General features: G+C 37.2%; 1 protein-coding gene across 2 annotated transcripts in view; it reads right to left on the reverse strand.

The window, feature by feature from the left end:
- The window catches only part of CLIC4 (chloride intracellular channel 4), a 77,744-nt gene that overhangs the window by 25,153 nt on the left and 34,460 nt on the right, over positions 1 to 18,131 (reverse strand). Inside the window, exons 2-3 of one of the 2 annotated variants that reach the window (XM_081586676.1) lie at positions 13,448 to 13,510; positions 2,710 to 2,835 (exon numbers count right to left, since the gene is read on the reverse strand). In XM_081586676.1, coding sequence (XP_081442802.1) covers positions 2,710 to 2,835; positions 13,448 to 13,510 — 189 coding nt within the window. Of the gene's footprint in view, positions 1 to 2,709; positions 2,836 to 13,447; positions 13,558 to 18,131 lie in introns of both variants that reach the window. The other variant, XM_081586675.1, reaches the window with a different exon arrangement.

The following is an 18,131-nucleotide window of genomic DNA, read 5'->3' on the forward strand; positions in this document are numbered from 1 at the left end:
AGTTGTGTCCAACTCTTTGCAACCCCATGAACTGTAGCCTGCCAGTCCCTTCTGTCCATGGAATTCTCCAGGCAAGAATACTAGAGTGGGTTGCCATGCCCTTCTCCAGGGGATCTTCCCAACCCAGGGGTTGAACCCACATCTCCCGCATTGCGGGCAGATTCTTTAACCATCTGAGCCATCAGAAACATCAACATAAAAACAAGGAAAATTAACCACAAAGAGAATTTAGTGATTATGAACCCTTTATAACAGAAAGATCTCTCACGTTTTAAATTAAATATTTAAACGAAAAGATCATCTCTGGTTCGAGTATCTCTTTAAATATGCCCAAATGAAATGAAGCTAAATTTTCTATATATAAAAAACAAAGTGAAGAAATTCCCTGGTGGTCCAGTGGTTAGGACTCTGCTCTCACTGCTGAGCACCCAGATTCAATCCCTGGTTGGGGAATGAAAATCCCACAAGCCACACAATGTGGCCAAAAAAAAAGTGAAAATGTTTATTTTCAAAGTCCAAATCAAATTAAAAATGCTATGATGTCTTAGAGAGTCCTGGATGCCAAAAACTTAGAATATTTTAATATTAGCTCCATTAATATTTATTATGGAGCTAATATTATTATTTATTAATAACTTTAATATTATTACTATTTATTCCCTCTTAGAAAAAATAAGAACAATGAAATTTGTTGTTGTTGTTATTGCTGATATTGTTGAAGAAGAAGGTTAGCAGAGAATATGTAAAAATGCCCCCATTTTACTGAAATGGTATATAATGTTATCAGCATACTGACTTCAAAAACGTAAATATCCTTGGAAGGATTTACACAATAAACATTTCAGACTATGATTTGAAACAACATACAGTTTCCCTCCCAGAGAATGAATGTCATTCAAACTGTTTCTCTATTTATAATCTAATGTTGATACAATAATCTACAGTTATGAAAGAAAGACTACTTTTATTAGCGTCTGAGGATAAACTAGTGAATGTGGAACTTTCCTCACAGCTGACAGACTTTAAAAATGAAAAGGGTAAGATACACATATATACATACATACACACATACATACATAAAAAAGGATAAAAAGAGATATGGCAGGTTCTATGTTCTCTCAAAAGTTATTTCCACTAAGTTGAATGAATGTTCATAATAGTTCGTTACCGATGTATATAAAGCTTCAGTTTCTATTTTATAAAGATCTTAGTTTCAGTTTATCAGTATTCTAACTATATCCGTGGTCTGGAGGAAAAGTCAAACATAGTTTTATAGATATTGGTCTACAGAAACTTTACTAGGGATAGAAGCTAGGTTAGGACTCTTGGAAAGTAGAGACAAAATAAGTTTGAGGTTCTCAGAAAGACAGGAAGGCAGAGGATAAACTTTAGAATACAGGATTAAGAAAATGAACATTTAAGCTTAGTATAAGATTGCTGAATAGAGGGCAAATTCTGTTCCCAATTGAAGATGAACTAGTTGCAGACGGGGGTGTCATTATTCATGTCTCTCCTGGTAGCCTTCCTGCCCACCATCTTCAACCCTGCCTGCTACGCTCCAGGCACATCCTTAGGTCCTCCAAAGAAACCGTTTATTCAAAATTATTTTTCTGCTTGGAGTGTCTGTCATCTTCTCATTCACCTGCTGAATGCCAATCTTTTTTTTTTCAATTATAGCTTAATTCAAATGTTATCTCTTTCTCTAAAGCCTTTCCTGAGTCCACTCACCTTCCCATAGCACCACTATCTGTCCATATTCAACTGCACCTCTGGAGAGCAGGAACTATCTCATATTGTATCCATAGAGCTTTGTTGCCCAGTAACTGTTTGCAGAATAAACCAGTGAATGAAAGAATGAATACTGAGTAACTATTATTTTAGAACTCTCTAACTCAATAATCCCATTCCAGGGAAATTTATCTGTATGTGTGGAGAGTAAAGACAACTAATAAGAAAAGGCTTGGGCCTAAAAAGAAGAAACCTGGTTTTCAGGATAATGAAACTGGAAAAGCCTAAAAGAAATCAATGAGGCTTTGAATCTATGCCAAGATTACATTATGATGCAAACCTGCATAGCTGCAATTTAGGTAACTGTCATTACAGTAAATTTATTTCTCAACTACATCTCACATTATAGGCAATAGTTGAGTACTTTAAAATCATTAACCACGTGGGCTAATATGCAGGACCAGGTGATCTATAACACCTCTAAGAAATATATATATATATATATAAATGGAATCCCAGGGACACAGTCTAAAAAGTTAATGCCCTTGGGTAGTAGCTTCAGAAAATTACCTTTAAAATGGCCTGATAGGGAATCTCCCAGCAACCTGTACCACACTCCTGCCTAGACATTCTGGCTGGGTTCAATGTGAGTATGTCTTTCCCCATCTCTTCTTATCCTTAAATTTCACTCTCATTTTGAGACCTCAAATAATCAGTCTTTCCTGACCTATCTCACATATCCCAAACCTACTTTCACCAGGTATTCTCCAGCTTAATCCGATGCCTACCTTTCTTAGTATGGCTTCCTGGCCTAGCCAGCAGCCAATTCTGACATCTGTGTAGCATTATAATGAATGAAGAGCAGTCCTAGTCATTCCAACTTAATTCTGTGACAATCAAGAGAAATGTCTCTAAGGGCCAGATAAGACAAAGCTTTAAAAAGACGGCAATATTTCCAGGCATAGTTTCTTGAATACTCACTTGGGGGGGCATAAGACTTCTTCAAGAAATTCTTCAATCTTATTTACATCCGTTTTGACCTCATTGTTGAAAGTTATAAATGGTGGGTGGGTCCCCGGAGCCAAGTTCTGCAGGTCTGCAGGCTTCCTGTTAGGCAAAACAGTGGTCAAAATCAGGTCATTTTTAACTCTAACTAAAGAAGGCAACAATACTTTACATTCTCAGAGTGACTCTAAATTTTAAAGTATATAAAAATGAATAAGAAAAAATATACTTTTTCCACTAAGTATAACAGCCACAACAGTACTGTAGTAAGAGGCAAACCTCCACAAAGCATATAATTTATGATAAGAAAATTTAAAATCTTTGATTTTAATTACAAAGTCTTTCATTCATGTTTCAAATTTAACTGAGGTACTTATTAGAAATGGAGATAGAATGAGGGGAAGAAGATTTGGGAAAGTCAGTCTCTAGTCTAAACCCTGGCACCAACTCACTGTGTAAAGATGGACAACCTATAACTTCTCTAGGCCTTTTTTTAAATAAGGGAGAGGAATAGCTGATTCCCACAGTCCTTTTCCATAACATTTCAAATTCAAGTGTTACTTCTTTCTATTTTCCAAGTCCAGACTTGATGGAAAAAAATCACAAGATATGGCTAGTATCAAAATACTTTAATATATAAAAGACAGCATAAACAAAGATAAAAGGCAACACAGAATGGACAAAATATGATAGTAATAAGGACTCTGTCCAAATTCAAAAATTCTAATAGGTAGGGTCAAAATAAATTGATAAGCAACAGATAAATGAACACATGGAAAAATGTCTATAAATCTAATTATCAAAGAAATTCAAAAATAATGAAGACATTTTCCTTCTATTAGGAAAAACTGAAAATACACAGAACACTAATAAAAATGGTAAAACTGGTATGCTGCCCTATTAAAAAGCAAAATGCCTCACCTAAGCCCAATGAATCCTAGAATCAATAACATGACCAGATATGGTGTGCATCCTAATGGTAAAACATGAAGCATACATCACCACCTAACAAGCATTCTTACCAAATCAAGCCTCCTAGGGCAGCTGTCTCTCAGTCTGTGATCTAGGGAACCAGGGTCCCCTGGAGAAGGGAGTGGCTGCCCACTTCAGTGTTCTGACCTGGAGAATTCCATGGACTGTATAGCCCATAGGGTCGCAAAGAGTCAGACACGACGGAGCAACTTTTACTTTCACTTTTTCATCAGATAGTCCATGAGGTCAAAACCACTCAAATAATACAAAGACATCATGTACCTTTTTTACTCTCATGTTAAATAGTGGAGTTTTCCATAGGTTACTTGGTGATATCACAAAGTAACAAATACAGAAGCAGATATAAGAATCTGTCTTCTATTAAGGCGGTCATTAGATATGTACAAATATATAAAACAATGCCACTCTTCTCACTAATTTTGTTTTGGAGAATAAAGTTGGGTTTTTTTTGCAGTTTTATTTTTATTTATTTATTTATTTTTTAATAAATTTATTTATTTTAGTTGGGGGCTAATTACTTTACAATATTGTAGTAGTTTTTGCCATACATTGACATGAATCAGCCATGGGTTTATAAAGTTATTTTTAATAAAAAAAAACTGCGATGACAATGAGTTCATGATTGTTCTACTTAAATGAATTAGTAAATAATTATTTTAAATTTCTAACTTTAAATAGAAATTTAAAAATTTTATTCTTCACTTTAATTTCTAATATAGTAAAATCAATATTAACTGAAAGCTCTTTGTGGTCATCAATAATTTAAAAGAATAAAGGAGTCCTGGGACTCCTTTTTCCTATAAAAAGTTCATTCATAGGAAACATGAGGAGTTACAGGACAAAGTTAAGAGATACCACAAGGAAGCAGTCAGCCAAATCTGAATTTGGGGCAATCTACAGTTTAACTAACTGGATTTTCACCAGTCAATGGCAAAAGGACAAAAAGCCACAAGTGGGAGTTAGGATTGTTGTAGACTAAGAAAAATTTATGAGACATAACAACCAAATATGAGTTTAATTTGTTTGACTTCTAATTTGAACAAACCAGTGAAAGAGAAAATATTTTGGAGACAACTAAGGAAACTGGGGCGGGGGTCGGGGGAGGAACCTTTCCAGTGGCTCGGCGGTAAAGAATCCACCTGTAATGCAGGAGACAGGGCAGGAGCTGCGGGTTCGGTTCCTGGGTCTCAAGGAAGATCCCTTGGAGAAGGAAATGACAACCCACTGCAGAATTCTTGCCTGGAAAATTCCATGGAAATAGGTGACTGGGGGCTACAGTCCATGGCGTTGCAAAAGAGTCAGACATGAATGAGTGACTAAACAACAGGGAAACTGGATTATACACTAGGAACTAGGTATTATAATGGCATTGTGGTTAGGTAAGGAAATGTCATTACTGTTTGGAGATACACAATGAAATAAGTAGAGGTGAAATGACAGTATTCCTGGGGTGCGCTTTGAAATATTTCAGGGAAGAAAAAACAAAACAAAAAAAGGGACAAAGCAAATGGAAGCAAAATCTTGATAACAGAACTGAAGTTATGAGGAAGCTGATTTATTTTTGTATATGTTTGAAGAAGTGAAGTGAAGTGAAGTCGCTTAGTCGTGTCCGACTCTCAGCGACCCCAAGGACTGTAGCCTATCAGACTCCTCGTCCATGGGATTTTCCAGGCAAGAGTACTGGAGTGGGTTGCCATTTCCTTCTCCAGGGATCTTCCCGACCCAGGGATCGAACCTGGGTCTCCCACATTGTAGGCAGACGCTTTTACCATCTGAGCCACCAGGGAGTTTGAGAACTCTTAAAATTAAGAAGATGAACTTAAAAAACTTAAAAAAAATAACACATTGCTTCAAAGAACTTTTCCCCTAGTACAGAACTTCCTTCTTTCCCTCCTTACCACAAATGCACACAATTTGAATAAAATAAAGGGTATCTCTAAGTTTATCATGAAGGTAAAATATTTTGTCATTAAAAAGAATTTTTAAAATAGAGTATACCCTAAAATCTATAGTCAGTCCAGCTTATCAATTTCCCCTGGGCTTATTCACATCAATTCTCTCTCTCCCTTTCTTTACCTCCCCTTACCCCACCCACACCACATTAACTCTCTCTCAGTTTAGGTCTGGAGAGTGCCTCATCTACTATTATATTCCAATCAAATATACAAGGACTTAGTAATTATCCAAAGAGCTCAAATGTTCTAACTCAGGGCCTCCCTCTACTCAAGTTCTACAGCATATCTCCTTCCCAAGCCAAAGAAAAATAAGACTATTTATCAACTTCTGCAATAACCTAAATTCCAAAAGAGAACTTTTAAAAGTCAAAATCTGATCTGATTTTCAACTCTTATTCTTTGACTGAGCATTCTTCAGTTGGACAAGGTCAAGTTGGGCACAAAATCATCGGAATACATGGAACGTGAGCACGTCTTCCAGATGCACATTCAGTTGAACAGTGAGGTATAACTAGAGGGTTCCAGTAACTTTTATACAAGTATTCAACTCCAAATTAGAATTGTTGTTTTTCATTTCCCTGGTTTCTTTTTTTGTTTTTGGCTGTACTGCATGGTTTGCAGAATATTAGTTCCTCTGACCAGGGACTGAACCTGGGCACGGGCACACGGCAGCCCTAACCATTGGACCACCAGGGAATTCCCACTGGTTGCCTGTTATTCCTTCTTACTCATCATCCTAACCACCTCTCCTTTGATCACTAAAGGGTCTAGCACGTCCAAGACGGTAGTCATCTCTAGTCTTCAAGTCACCCACTCATATTCTCACTCAGAATCACATTTGTTTCCACTTATATTTATTTCCTCAACTCAGAAAGACCTTACACAAAATCAAGAGTCCGGAAACCCTAACAATTTAGGGTTTATATATTTATTTTCAACTCTTAACACTTAAAAAAGTTAAGAAAGTAGCACAAAGGTAAGAAAGAACAACAGTATCTCATCACTGCCAGGAGGGCTAATAAAACTGTATAAAACATACAAGAGAAGGAAAATACACGTATCTTCCATCAATGCCAGTGATGAATAAGAACATCCTTTAATCTGTCACACACAAATTGTGGTCACCTGGAAGACACCTTTCTCACTTCAAAGTTATAAAACATATCCACTAACATTCTTATGACTAACGAAGAGTCCATTAATGCTTAAGTATAAGGTAATCATTTTTTCATGAACAGGACAGAGTCAGGTAAAGGAGAAGAAAGAAAGAAATCAATGCTGTAAAATAATCCATAAGAGAGGGTGGCAAAATAAATGGCAGTTATTACTTCTACAATAAATTATGACAATTTTCAAGGTTTCCAAACAAAAATATTTGTTAGAGGAGGGATAAAGTTAGCATGGTAGAGAAGAAAAGAACCAAAAAACCAAATAAAAAGAACCTGGTTAAAGTCCCAAATTGAACAGTTCTATTCATCGGCTATGTGACTAAATAAACCACAACCTCTCTGGGTCTAGATTTCCTCATTTGTATTATGGATATAAGACTTGGTTTGCCTGTAAAGATCACATCAAATAATGGGTATGAAAGTGAACTAAACTTTATACAAGTGTTCATGAAAGTGGCAATTTTAAACTCTTTGAAGCTGATGGTTCAAAATTCTATTTGAGTCTGATGGTTATTTAGCATTAGCTGGTACTAAGACATTTGATTAACACAGAAGTGTGTAAGTAAAGTGAAACCATGCACGACTAGTGAATAGTCCTTGTTTCTGCTGAAAGGCTACATAGATCTTTTTTTTTAAGGTGATGGAACTATTTTCCAGGATTAACTGTTGAGATGAAGGACAATCATCCTAGGTCCTTGCTCCAAGTGAAAGTAGATTTGAGAAGAAACTTTAATGCCTCTAAACAGATCAGCAGATTTCAAATAGACAAGTTGTAAGCACTGAAGTGACTCACTTAGAAGCTATTATCAAGTTAGCAACTAGATAGAATCTAAGATTCTTCAACTTCGAGTCCTCACTTGGCACTCTAAGGTCTCAGGTGTTTTGTTTGACCCACAAAGGCTCATTTTTACAGATGCTTCACAGCAACTTGATGTTTCAAGAATTGCAGTGTGAGAAAAATGAAACTGAACAGGCAATGGCTAAAACTTTCAGGACATCTTTGGTTTATTTCATAAAAGGCCTTCAATAAGCATTCAGCAATTCATTCAAATTCATTCAAATGTTTCCCTTAACGGATATCTAGGAAAGTAAAGTGCGCAGAATTCATGCCTTGATATGAGAGCATGAATATTCTCCAATGTTTCAGAGTCTATTTATTTTCACAGTTACTCATCAGAGTAAGTCTTTTTTTATAGTAGTCTTCTATTTAGATGAAAAAAGATTATTCTGTTGTTGCCTATTTTGTTTCCAGATGAAGAGAAGGAAATATATAAAGAGAAAACTAAAACAAGAAACAGAAAGAGAAAGAAGGAATGAAAAGGAGGCACCTTATAGAAGCTAATACTTCAAGCAACTTAAGTGGCTTAACTTCAATTAAAATTTAATTCAGCACAAACAATTGGAGGCCCTCAGGCTGGTGGCTCAGTTCCAGCTGCTTGGTAAAAATGAGTATAGCACAGCCACAGGAGACTGGAGCTGGTTCTTAAAAATGACCAACTGTAACTAGTTGACTCACTAAATAGAAAAAAATACTAAGGATGTAGACTTGTTTGTTAATTGAGTTTCCTTTTAAAACTTTAAAGGTGTTGATTTTTCAGACATAAAATTAATTTACACAAGTCAAGAGAATGCTAGACATAGTATATGGCAAATAACCAAAAAAAAAAAAAAAGTAACACAAATCTTTTGGTTCAGATCACTTTACTCCTATTACTTATTCTTCACTAGATTTGCTATATTCTGACAATACTAAGTCACTAACTGAATGACTGAATTGTTGTGGACATCAAACCACACACACCAAGATCCCAGTTACTAAGCATCTGCCTATGTGTCCCAGTTCAACCAGTTCAAGGATTTTATTTATTGTGATCAAATGTGGCATACTGCTGATCCCTGTCTACTTTAAGGTCAATTTGTGGAGCAATCATTTTAAAACAAAATAACATCTATGAAAAGGCATCAAATACAACTTTCATAATTCTTAACAGACTTATAGTTTATAAGCAGAATGTATCCTGATAACGGCTTTCCCGCTGGCTCAGCAGTAAAGAATCCACTTACAGTGCAGGAGACACAGGTTCGATACCTGGGTGGAGAAGATCTCCTGAAGGAGCGGATGGCAGCCCACTCTACTGTTCCTGCCTGGAGAATCCCATGGACAGAGGGAGCCGGGCGGGCTACAGTCCATGGGGTCGAAAAGAGTTGGACATGACTCAAGTGACTGAGCACTCACGTACACACACTGATAACAGGTTTAGAAAACCTTTCATTTACAATCCAGTTTTCTAATCCAGCTCTTAGTGACCTCAACAGGATTTCCGTCTTTGAAATCGTCTTGAAAAAGAACATAAAGACACATGGCAATGAAATTCTCCCTCCCTGTCTGTCTGTCTGTCTGTCTCTCTCTCACACACACAGAGTATACGTGTCATTCAGAATGCATTCATGAGACATGTATCTTCAATTGCAGGACCATTCATTCTAACAAGGGCTTCATGTAGCACAAGTCAACTTTACAAAGGCAAAGGACAGAGTGTACTTTCCTGCCTGATCAGCAGCAGGAAATGAATGATTTCTCTAAAACGCTGGACTGTTCCACTCCATTTAGTCTCTCTGTACGTGTTATTCAAGCTGCTGTTTACTGAAGACATACTTGGAACTCAAACTGATCTCTCAACTTGCTAAAGACTATTTTCAGAAGGGTGGAACCACAGAGACATGATAATGAAAGCAAATTATCTGAAGAATATACTTAGAAATCAGATTTTGTTCTAAGTTTATAAATCCTTTTAAGATATACAGAGCTATCAGCTTCATAGTTCCATTGTAACATTTTAAATTACTTCAAAATTGTTAAAGTTTAAACTATCACAGTAATCATCCAAACTTTATGCCATGATAATGGCAACTTACTATGGGTCTGACTCACACAATGTTACAAATGGGATGCAGACTTCTAAAGCAGAAGGAAATTAGTGACACCACAAAGGATGAGAGTTTCAATGTTTAAGATAGGAATGGAAAATGAAACAAATACTGCCCAGACTTTTAAGGTAGTCTCCAATTTACTTATTTTCTCTGAGAATATCATGGAGGAGGAATTTTATGCACTGGTAATACAACACTGCTTTTAAAATAAAAAGCTAATTTCTTAAAGTTATCATTTCTACTCTCAATTCCCCAAACCAGAGGAGTTTACCCTAACAACCACATGGCCACACTCAGCTATATCCAAGTCAGTGTCTCAGTGTGACTCTCTCTCATCACTGTTCTCGTGCTTTCTTTCTCTCCCCCCAGCCTACCTCTCAGGCTTATCTGTGCTCTAATGATGCTTCTCTGATTTAGGAACTTCTGAGCATAGTGAGGATGGTGGAAGTCTTTAAATAAAGATCTCGATCACTGCCATGAACCTGTCAGCCAGAAAGGCCCTCTAACACCAGTGTGATAAAATAATCAATTCTATTCAATGAAAGGTCTGAACATGGTTTGATACGAGTGGTTTCTAAAAAGTACCCTGAAGATATTTAACAGGTAATAGACACTGAAGAAATGTCAGTTTATTTTTCCCTTCCTCCTTCCTGAGATTAAAAATGAGGTAACTGACCTCCAAGAAGATGAGATAGCTTGCCCGAGGTCCCAGGGAAACCAGGGACAGGGCTCTCTCTGCACAAATCCAGGCCTCTGCCCCTCACACTTTCTGCTATGCCATGGTTGCTCCCCTTTTGATGATGTGATAACATCTTGAAATGTGCCCCACATTGTATTATTTTCACTTACATTTACCTGAAGCATTTGTTTAAATGGCAGTTGATAAAAACTTAAATTCCTCCTAAAGCCTACAAACTTTTTTTTTAATCTAAAAGTTCTGTAATATGATTGCTGTATAAACCGAAAATTAGGTTTAGTAATTACTGCCACAAAAGTATCAAGGCAGCACTGGCAGGCAAGCAACGGGAGGTTGCTTCAGGTCTCACAGGAGCATATGAATACCACCCGCATAGTCATTAACACCAGTGGAGCTTCAAAGAGAACCTGTCATACAGTGCCAGAACTAGAAACTGGCTTGTTCTTACGGGTGAAATGTCATGTAACAATAATTTTTTCAGAGCAGAGAGTGGGCTTCTAAAACACTCTCAGTAGATTTCTATTGCTCTCCACTGGCTTGTTCTGGGATCAGCACATTTCACCAAGAAATTAGGCAATTATCAGAAAAAGCAGGAAAATAACCACTGTCGACACCCAATCTTTTCTCCCCCACAGCTTTCTAAAAACAGTCACATTTAAAGTTTTAAAAACTATGAAAGGTACTTTTTACTACATGATGTTTTATTCTTCTGTGACAACTTTATTCTATTTTTTTTTTTTTTGAGCCAATGTTCACTTTCTTGAGGTACTTTCTCTTTGAAATCTTAGTTAAGACTACATATTAAGGATGGTGGTGTTGCTCAGTCGTGTCCAACTCTTTTGCGACCCCAACTCTTCTGTGACTGTAGCCCGCCAAGCTCCTCTTTCCAAGGAATTTCTCAGACAAGAATACTGGAGTAGGTTGCCATTTTCTTCTCCAGGGGATCTTCCCGATCCAGGGATCAAACCCATGTCTCCTACTTGGCAGGCAGATTCTTTACCACTGAGTCACCTGGGAAGCCCATTTAAGGGTGAAACTCATAGAAAACGTCTGGAAGGATGATAAACATCAAACCTAAATTCAATTATTTCTGTGAAGGGGAACTTGATGACCAAGGTTGGGAATGAAAGGGACTCATTATCATGTACTAGCTGTATACTTTTAATTGATTTTAAGAAGCTTTTTTAAAAAATATATACTGTAGACCTAAGATTTTTAAAGAAACCTAAAGAATGTAGGCTCGAATATTCAGTGCTCTCTGTTGATTTAACACAAAGCTCTAGGAAATAAACATATATCTTCTTTGAGTAGTAGATTTTATGTCAGGAAACTCTGAATCTTTCATCCCACTTCTCATGTGTCACTTTTTACATGTAGGGTACATTACATATACAAGCCCTAAACATATACAAGCCCTCAAATATCAATCAACTTCCAGGAATAATGTCTTAAAAAGTTTGTAAGTGAAAAGTGAAACAGATGAGTTAGAAACAGCTGTTACGAGTTCACTTCCTTTTCTGAACCAGATTCCCATCGTTTTTTGTGCTATTACTGGTATGTACCACAATCAAGCACTGTATTGAGCTGTTCAAAGAAGGTTTTTTTCAAAGCATGGAAGTCAACTCACTTGCTCTAAGCCAAAAATGGAATAGGAGGAATCCATGTATTTTAAGACACACTAAGGGTGTGTGCTTGGCGGCATGGTCTATTTTTAGGAGTTATATTGGGAAACTCCCTTTGGGAATGCGTGTAGGAAAAAAACAGTAATAGAAGGGTAACTATAAATTATTTCATTCTTACAACAGTCCTGTCCAATATGAGCTAGGTTTTTCTTCAAATGATCCTGTAGTTTTAATTCTTATAATTTCCAAGGCTTACTTCTACGTTCATATATATAACCAAAGGGGTTCCTAGAAGACTTTATGACTTATTTTCAATAAAGAAATTTTAAGTGCTCAAAATCTAATTAAGTGAAGCAAAAAAAATTTTTTAAGGTCCCAGAGAATGATAACCGAGAACAGGGAATGGGATTACAGCTGTCAGATAATTCTCACCTTGGGATGCCCAGAAGAATGCACATGAATTCTGCTACCCACCAAGCGATTGCCTGTCAATATTTTTTCTTGGATACTGTTCATGATTGGTATGCTTAAAAAATAAACAGCAAAGCGTGTTGTGGCATTTGTGTCAAGAGGAATACATTTTCACTGCCACATCCTAAATTGTCTATTGGTATAAATGCTCTCAACCCTTGGCTTAAACCTTTTTTTAAAAAAAGTCTGAATGTTCTTCGCCTCGGATCTGTTTGCTAGGGGAGAACAGAAGCTCCTGAGGAAAATAGCTTACTGCTTATCAGGGCTCTTCATAGCCCTCTCCAATTTGGTCTATGGAGAGAAAATTAGAAACATCCTTCAACTAGCAAGAACAATCACAGGGCCATAGAGCAAGATAATTGCTCTTATTCTATAATTGTATTTAACCAAATATGGTCAAAATCATATTACAGAAAACTCCTATTATTCCCTGAAAAGTAGATTAAATGAAAAAGACCACAGCAGTAATCAGCCTCCTAAAATTCCATGCTTGGCTTTAAAAATCCAGATACATAAGCCATGTGTTTACTAACACATGAGAAGTCATCTGCTTAGAAAGTTCCTCATATTTCTATGCTTATCCTGTAACGTCAAAGATGTCACTACATCTATACTAAAATAGCTCTTGGTGCTGCTCTTGAAATATAGGGTAAACATACAATAAGTTCTTAAAAACACAGAGTGGTCGTATGCCATATATTGACATTGTGAATTATCCATAATACTTATGCAAGTTAAATGTGTCCATCAATCAGCTGAATTGTAATACATTTCTTTAGAGAACATATGCAAGCAAAGTGAGAGATGGGGAGAGGATCAAACTGAAAACAGTAAAGTATGTACTCAAGTTGGTCCCTAACTATAACCAAATCTTACCTTTTCAGGTCAACAGTTGTGACACTAAACACAACTCCTTTGAGCCAAAGAATCATGAAGAGCCTCTGGGAAAAGGGGCAGTTTCCTATGCTTTCACCATCACTGCCAGCCTGGGAAACAGAAATGAACATTAAAAAAAATGTCAAAGTGATGATATTCAAAACTACAGACCTTTTTCTGAATTTTTAATCAAGGGTACGAGGAGACAGGAAAAGTTGCACTGCGGAAGGAAGAAACTCAGGTCTTTCATTGGCCTCTTTCTCGCTTTTATTTGTTTGGCTGTGCCTCGTTGGCTTGCAGGATCTTAGCGCTCTCTGACCAGGGGTTGAACTCGGGGCCTCAGCAGTGAAAGCGCACAGTCCTGACCACTGGACCACCAGAGAATTCTCACCTCTTTCTCTTCTTAAAAATGGCTAGCTTAATACAGCACTGTCCAAGAGCACTTTCTGCAATGATAGAAACTACCTGAGTTACCACTGTCCAAAACAGTAGCTATTTATGATACATGGCTAGTGATTACTTAAAATGTAGTTGGTTCAACTGAATTGAATTTTATTTACTTCTAATTAATTTATATTTAAACAGCCACATGTGGCTAATGGCTACCATATTTGGATAGCACAGGTATAATCAATCCCTAGGGAGAACATATATTCTTGCGTTGGGGCAAAAACTATCACAGGTTGTGTGAAATGTAAGTCATTTCTTATTCTATGAGACAGTATTCTTTACAGGGCAACATAAAAAAGGAAACATGTGCTTGCCTCCAAAGAGTAAAATAATCACCAACCTCCCTCAATATTTAAATCACCAATTTGAAATAATAATTTTTAAATTATTCATTATTAAAATCCCATATCCTGTTTACACATTCCTTCAGGGAACAAGAAAATAACAAAAGATATCTTTAGAGTAAGTTATCTGTGAAAGTGCAATCGCTCAGTCGTGTCCAATTCTTTGCGACCCCATGGACTGTAGCCTACCAGGCTCCTCCGTCCATGGGATTTTCCAGGCAAGACTACTGGAGTGGGTTGCCATTTCCTTCTCTAGGAGATCTTCCCAACCCAGGGATTGAACCTGGGTCTCCCGCATTGTAGGCAGACACTTTACCATCTGAACCACCAGGGAAGCCAAGTTATCTGTAATCCTAGTTAATAAATGAAGCAGTTGATTTCACTGAGCTCAACAATGACACAAAATTTTCCTAAAAATCAGAGTGAGACAATCTTTAACTCCATCATGTAGGTCCCTGAGTTTAAAAAGGAGAGAGGAGGGAGCAGGAAATGAGAGAAAGAGCCAGCAGGGTAGAAGAGAACACTCTGACAATGACCAGCAGCCAACACAGCCCTCTTCACCATGAAGTCTATGAATAGAGACAGAAGTTACCGTTCAACAAGCCACTCAAAGATGCTGGTAAAAATACTGTTTATTTTTCTAAAGTAATTCTCAAAAACTTCAGAAGCCATTTCAGTAAAATGCTACATTAGTAAAGTCATTAATTCCTATACTAACAAGGAAATGGAGGGGAGTTAAAAGCAGTTACCTGATTAAAGATAATATTGATACAACCAACAAAATACATGGGCATACAAGGAGGATCTCAGAACTCCACCCTAATCACATAGCACGGGATATGCTTGGTTTCATAAAAAAATTTTTTGATCATTCTTTATGAGTAACAAAACACCAAATTGTAGTCAGTATGAATTATATTCATTTCTAATACTATAACTTGTACAAAAATTTACTTCCTAAAGAAGGTCTAGTTCTTAAACTTTGGTGTGATTAAAAACAACCTGAAGAGGGGCTTCCCTCGTGGCTCTGATGGTAATCTGCCTGCAATGCAGGAGACCTGGGTTCCATCCCTGGATTGGGAAGATCCCCTGGAGTAGGAAATGGCAACTGACTCCAGTAGTCTTGCCTGGAGAATTCCATGGACAGAGGAGCTTGGTGGGCCACAGTCCATGGGGTCACAAAGAGTCAGACATGACAGAGCAACTAACTTTCACTTTTCAAGGAGACAAAGTGAGGCACCTGCTGGGCACACGAAGAAACACTGATGTGGAAAAGTTAGGACAGTATTTTTTTCTTCAGAGCACAAGTCAGTTAACAGTACCAAGTCATCCCACTAGGTTAAATGTATAATAAATTGGCATCCAAATTTGCTTTTTAGAAGACGCTGACCATCTAAACAACATATAGAACACGGATAACATACAACTAAATTCATCATAGATAAAAGGTTAACACACTACCTTTCCACACAGCTTGATGATTAATATTTTCATATTTTCATACAAACCTGTAGCTTCATATGCCCCAATTTTATTTGTTGCATTTTTTTCCCTCCCGGTTTTAATATCCTTAGCAGAAGTATAAATATAAGAAAAAGTAGAATAAATTGAGACTTACTGGAAAAGCAGTAGTTTGATAGAGAAAGACTGGCTTATCATCTTCATCCTATTCCATTTATTTAATCTATAAAATTAACTATATTTTCCAAGTCTCTGTGACAGCAGTGTCAGTCTGCACAGTGTACCCTCGAGTATGGACCAAAGGATCTTGGTACATGAACTGCTTCATGAAAACCTGGTCAGACTACAAATGTCCCTGTGTTTTCATCTCTTTTGTCTATAATTTTCTACTGGTTTAACCACTTTACTTCTCTTTCAGGTATAGCAAAAGCTTGTTACACACCTCATACTCCTCATCAAGCTACCTTCCTTTATGCACAAGTAAAAACATAGCATGTAGGAGACTTCCCCAGTGGCCCAGCGGCTAAGACTCTGCATTCCAATGCAGTGGGCCTGGGTTTGATCCCTGGCCAGGAAACTAAATCCTACATGCCACAACTAAGACCCAGTGCAGCGAAAAAAATTAGTCAAAAAAAACCCAAAAAAACATAGTATGTGCACTCTCCAATACAAATTCAGAAAAAGGCTTTTTATTAACTACTCTCCTAAAACTCAAAACAATTCAAATAAGAAAAAGTGCCATGAATAAGTTTTTCCAAAGTCATAAGACCACTAGAAAATTGGGAGTTACTAGTCAGGCACAGGAACCAGAGATCAAATTGGCAACATCTGCTGGATCATCGAAAAAGCAAGAGAGTTCCAGAAAAACATCTATTTCTGCTTTATTGACTACGCCAAAGCCTTTGACTGTGTGGATCACAATAAACTGTGGAAAATTCTGAAAGAGATGGGAATACCAGACAATCTGACCTGTCTCTTGAGAAACCTGTATGCAGGTCAGGAAGCAACAGTTAGAACTGGACATGGAACAACAGACTGGTTCCAGATAGGAAAAGGAGTACGTCAAAGCTGCATATTGTCACCCTGCTTATTTAACTTGTATGCAGAGTACATCATGAGAAACACTGGGCTGGAAGAAACACAAGCTGGTATCAAGATTTCCAGGAGAAATATCAATAACCTCAGATATGCAGATGATACCACCCTTATGGCAGAAAGTGAAGAAGAATTAAAGAAGCCTCTTGATGAAAGTGAAAGAGGAGAGTGAAAAAGTTGGCTTAAAGCTCAACATTCAGAAAACTAAGATCATGGCATCTGGTCCCATCACTTCATGGGAAATAGATGGGGAAACAGTGTCAGATTTTATTTTTTGGGGCTCCAAAACCACTGCTGATGGTGATTGCAGCCATGAAATTAAAAGACGCTTACTCCTTGGAAGGAAGGTTATGGCCAACCTAGATAGCATATTTAAAAGCAGAGACATTACTTTGCCAACAAAGGTCCATCTAGTCAAGGCTATGGTTTTTCCAGTGGTCATGTATGGATGTGAGAGTTGGATGGTGAAGAAAGCTGAGTGCCGCAGAATTGATGCTTTTGAACTGTGGTGTTGGAGAAGACTGTTGAGAGTCCCTTGGATTGCAAGGAGATCGGTCCTGGGTGTTCATTGGAAGGACTGATGTTGAAGCTGAAACTCCAATACTTGGGCCACCTCATGCGAAGAGTTGACTTATTGGAAAAGACCCTAATGCTGGGAAGGATTGGGGGCAGGAAGAGAAGGGGACGACAGAGGATGAGATGGCTGGATGGCATCATTGACTTGATAGATATGGGTTTGGGTAAACTCCAGGAGTTGGTGATGGACAGGGAGGCCTGGCGTGCTGCGATTCATGGGGTCGCAGAGTCGGACACGACTGAGCAACTGAACTGAACTGAGTCAGATGATGTTTTCATAAAGTAGAGTAAAACTGTAGAAAAACTCAAATTTCCAGTAGTCATAAAACTTTCTCCTTTAATCCAAGTTGTACTAATAAAATTCCATTTCAACAAAGTTGAAGGATCTAAATCAATCTTTTGAGTATCAACTACAATGAAAAGTTGGTTCAACTGACTGAGGAGAGTATTCTGGTATAACGTAGTATACAAAAAGCATACTACAACTGGGAATCATGCTATCTTATTCTACACTCAGTTTTGTATTGATGACAAAAATGAACATATAGCATTTTAATAGGTACATATAGCATTTAAAAAAGCATACATATAGCATTTTTTTTAAGTTTTGCTTTTTTAATTTCTTCTAATAGTAACATACACATATTCAATTTTTTATTAAATGAAAAATTCTTTAAATTCTATAGTGCTTTAAAAATTTTCAAAGTTTCACACAATTTCATATAATCCCAAAATAACCCTTTTTTACTCCTACCCCT

The sequence above is a fragment of the Giraffa tippelskirchi genome, chromosome 3 (assembly GCF_054371585.1).
Source record: "Giraffa tippelskirchi isolate mGirTip1 chromosome 3, T2T-mGirTip1v1.2.pri, whole genome shotgun sequence".
NCBI classification, from domain to species: Eukaryota; Metazoa; Chordata; class Mammalia; order Artiodactyla; family Giraffidae; genus Giraffa; species Giraffa tippelskirchi.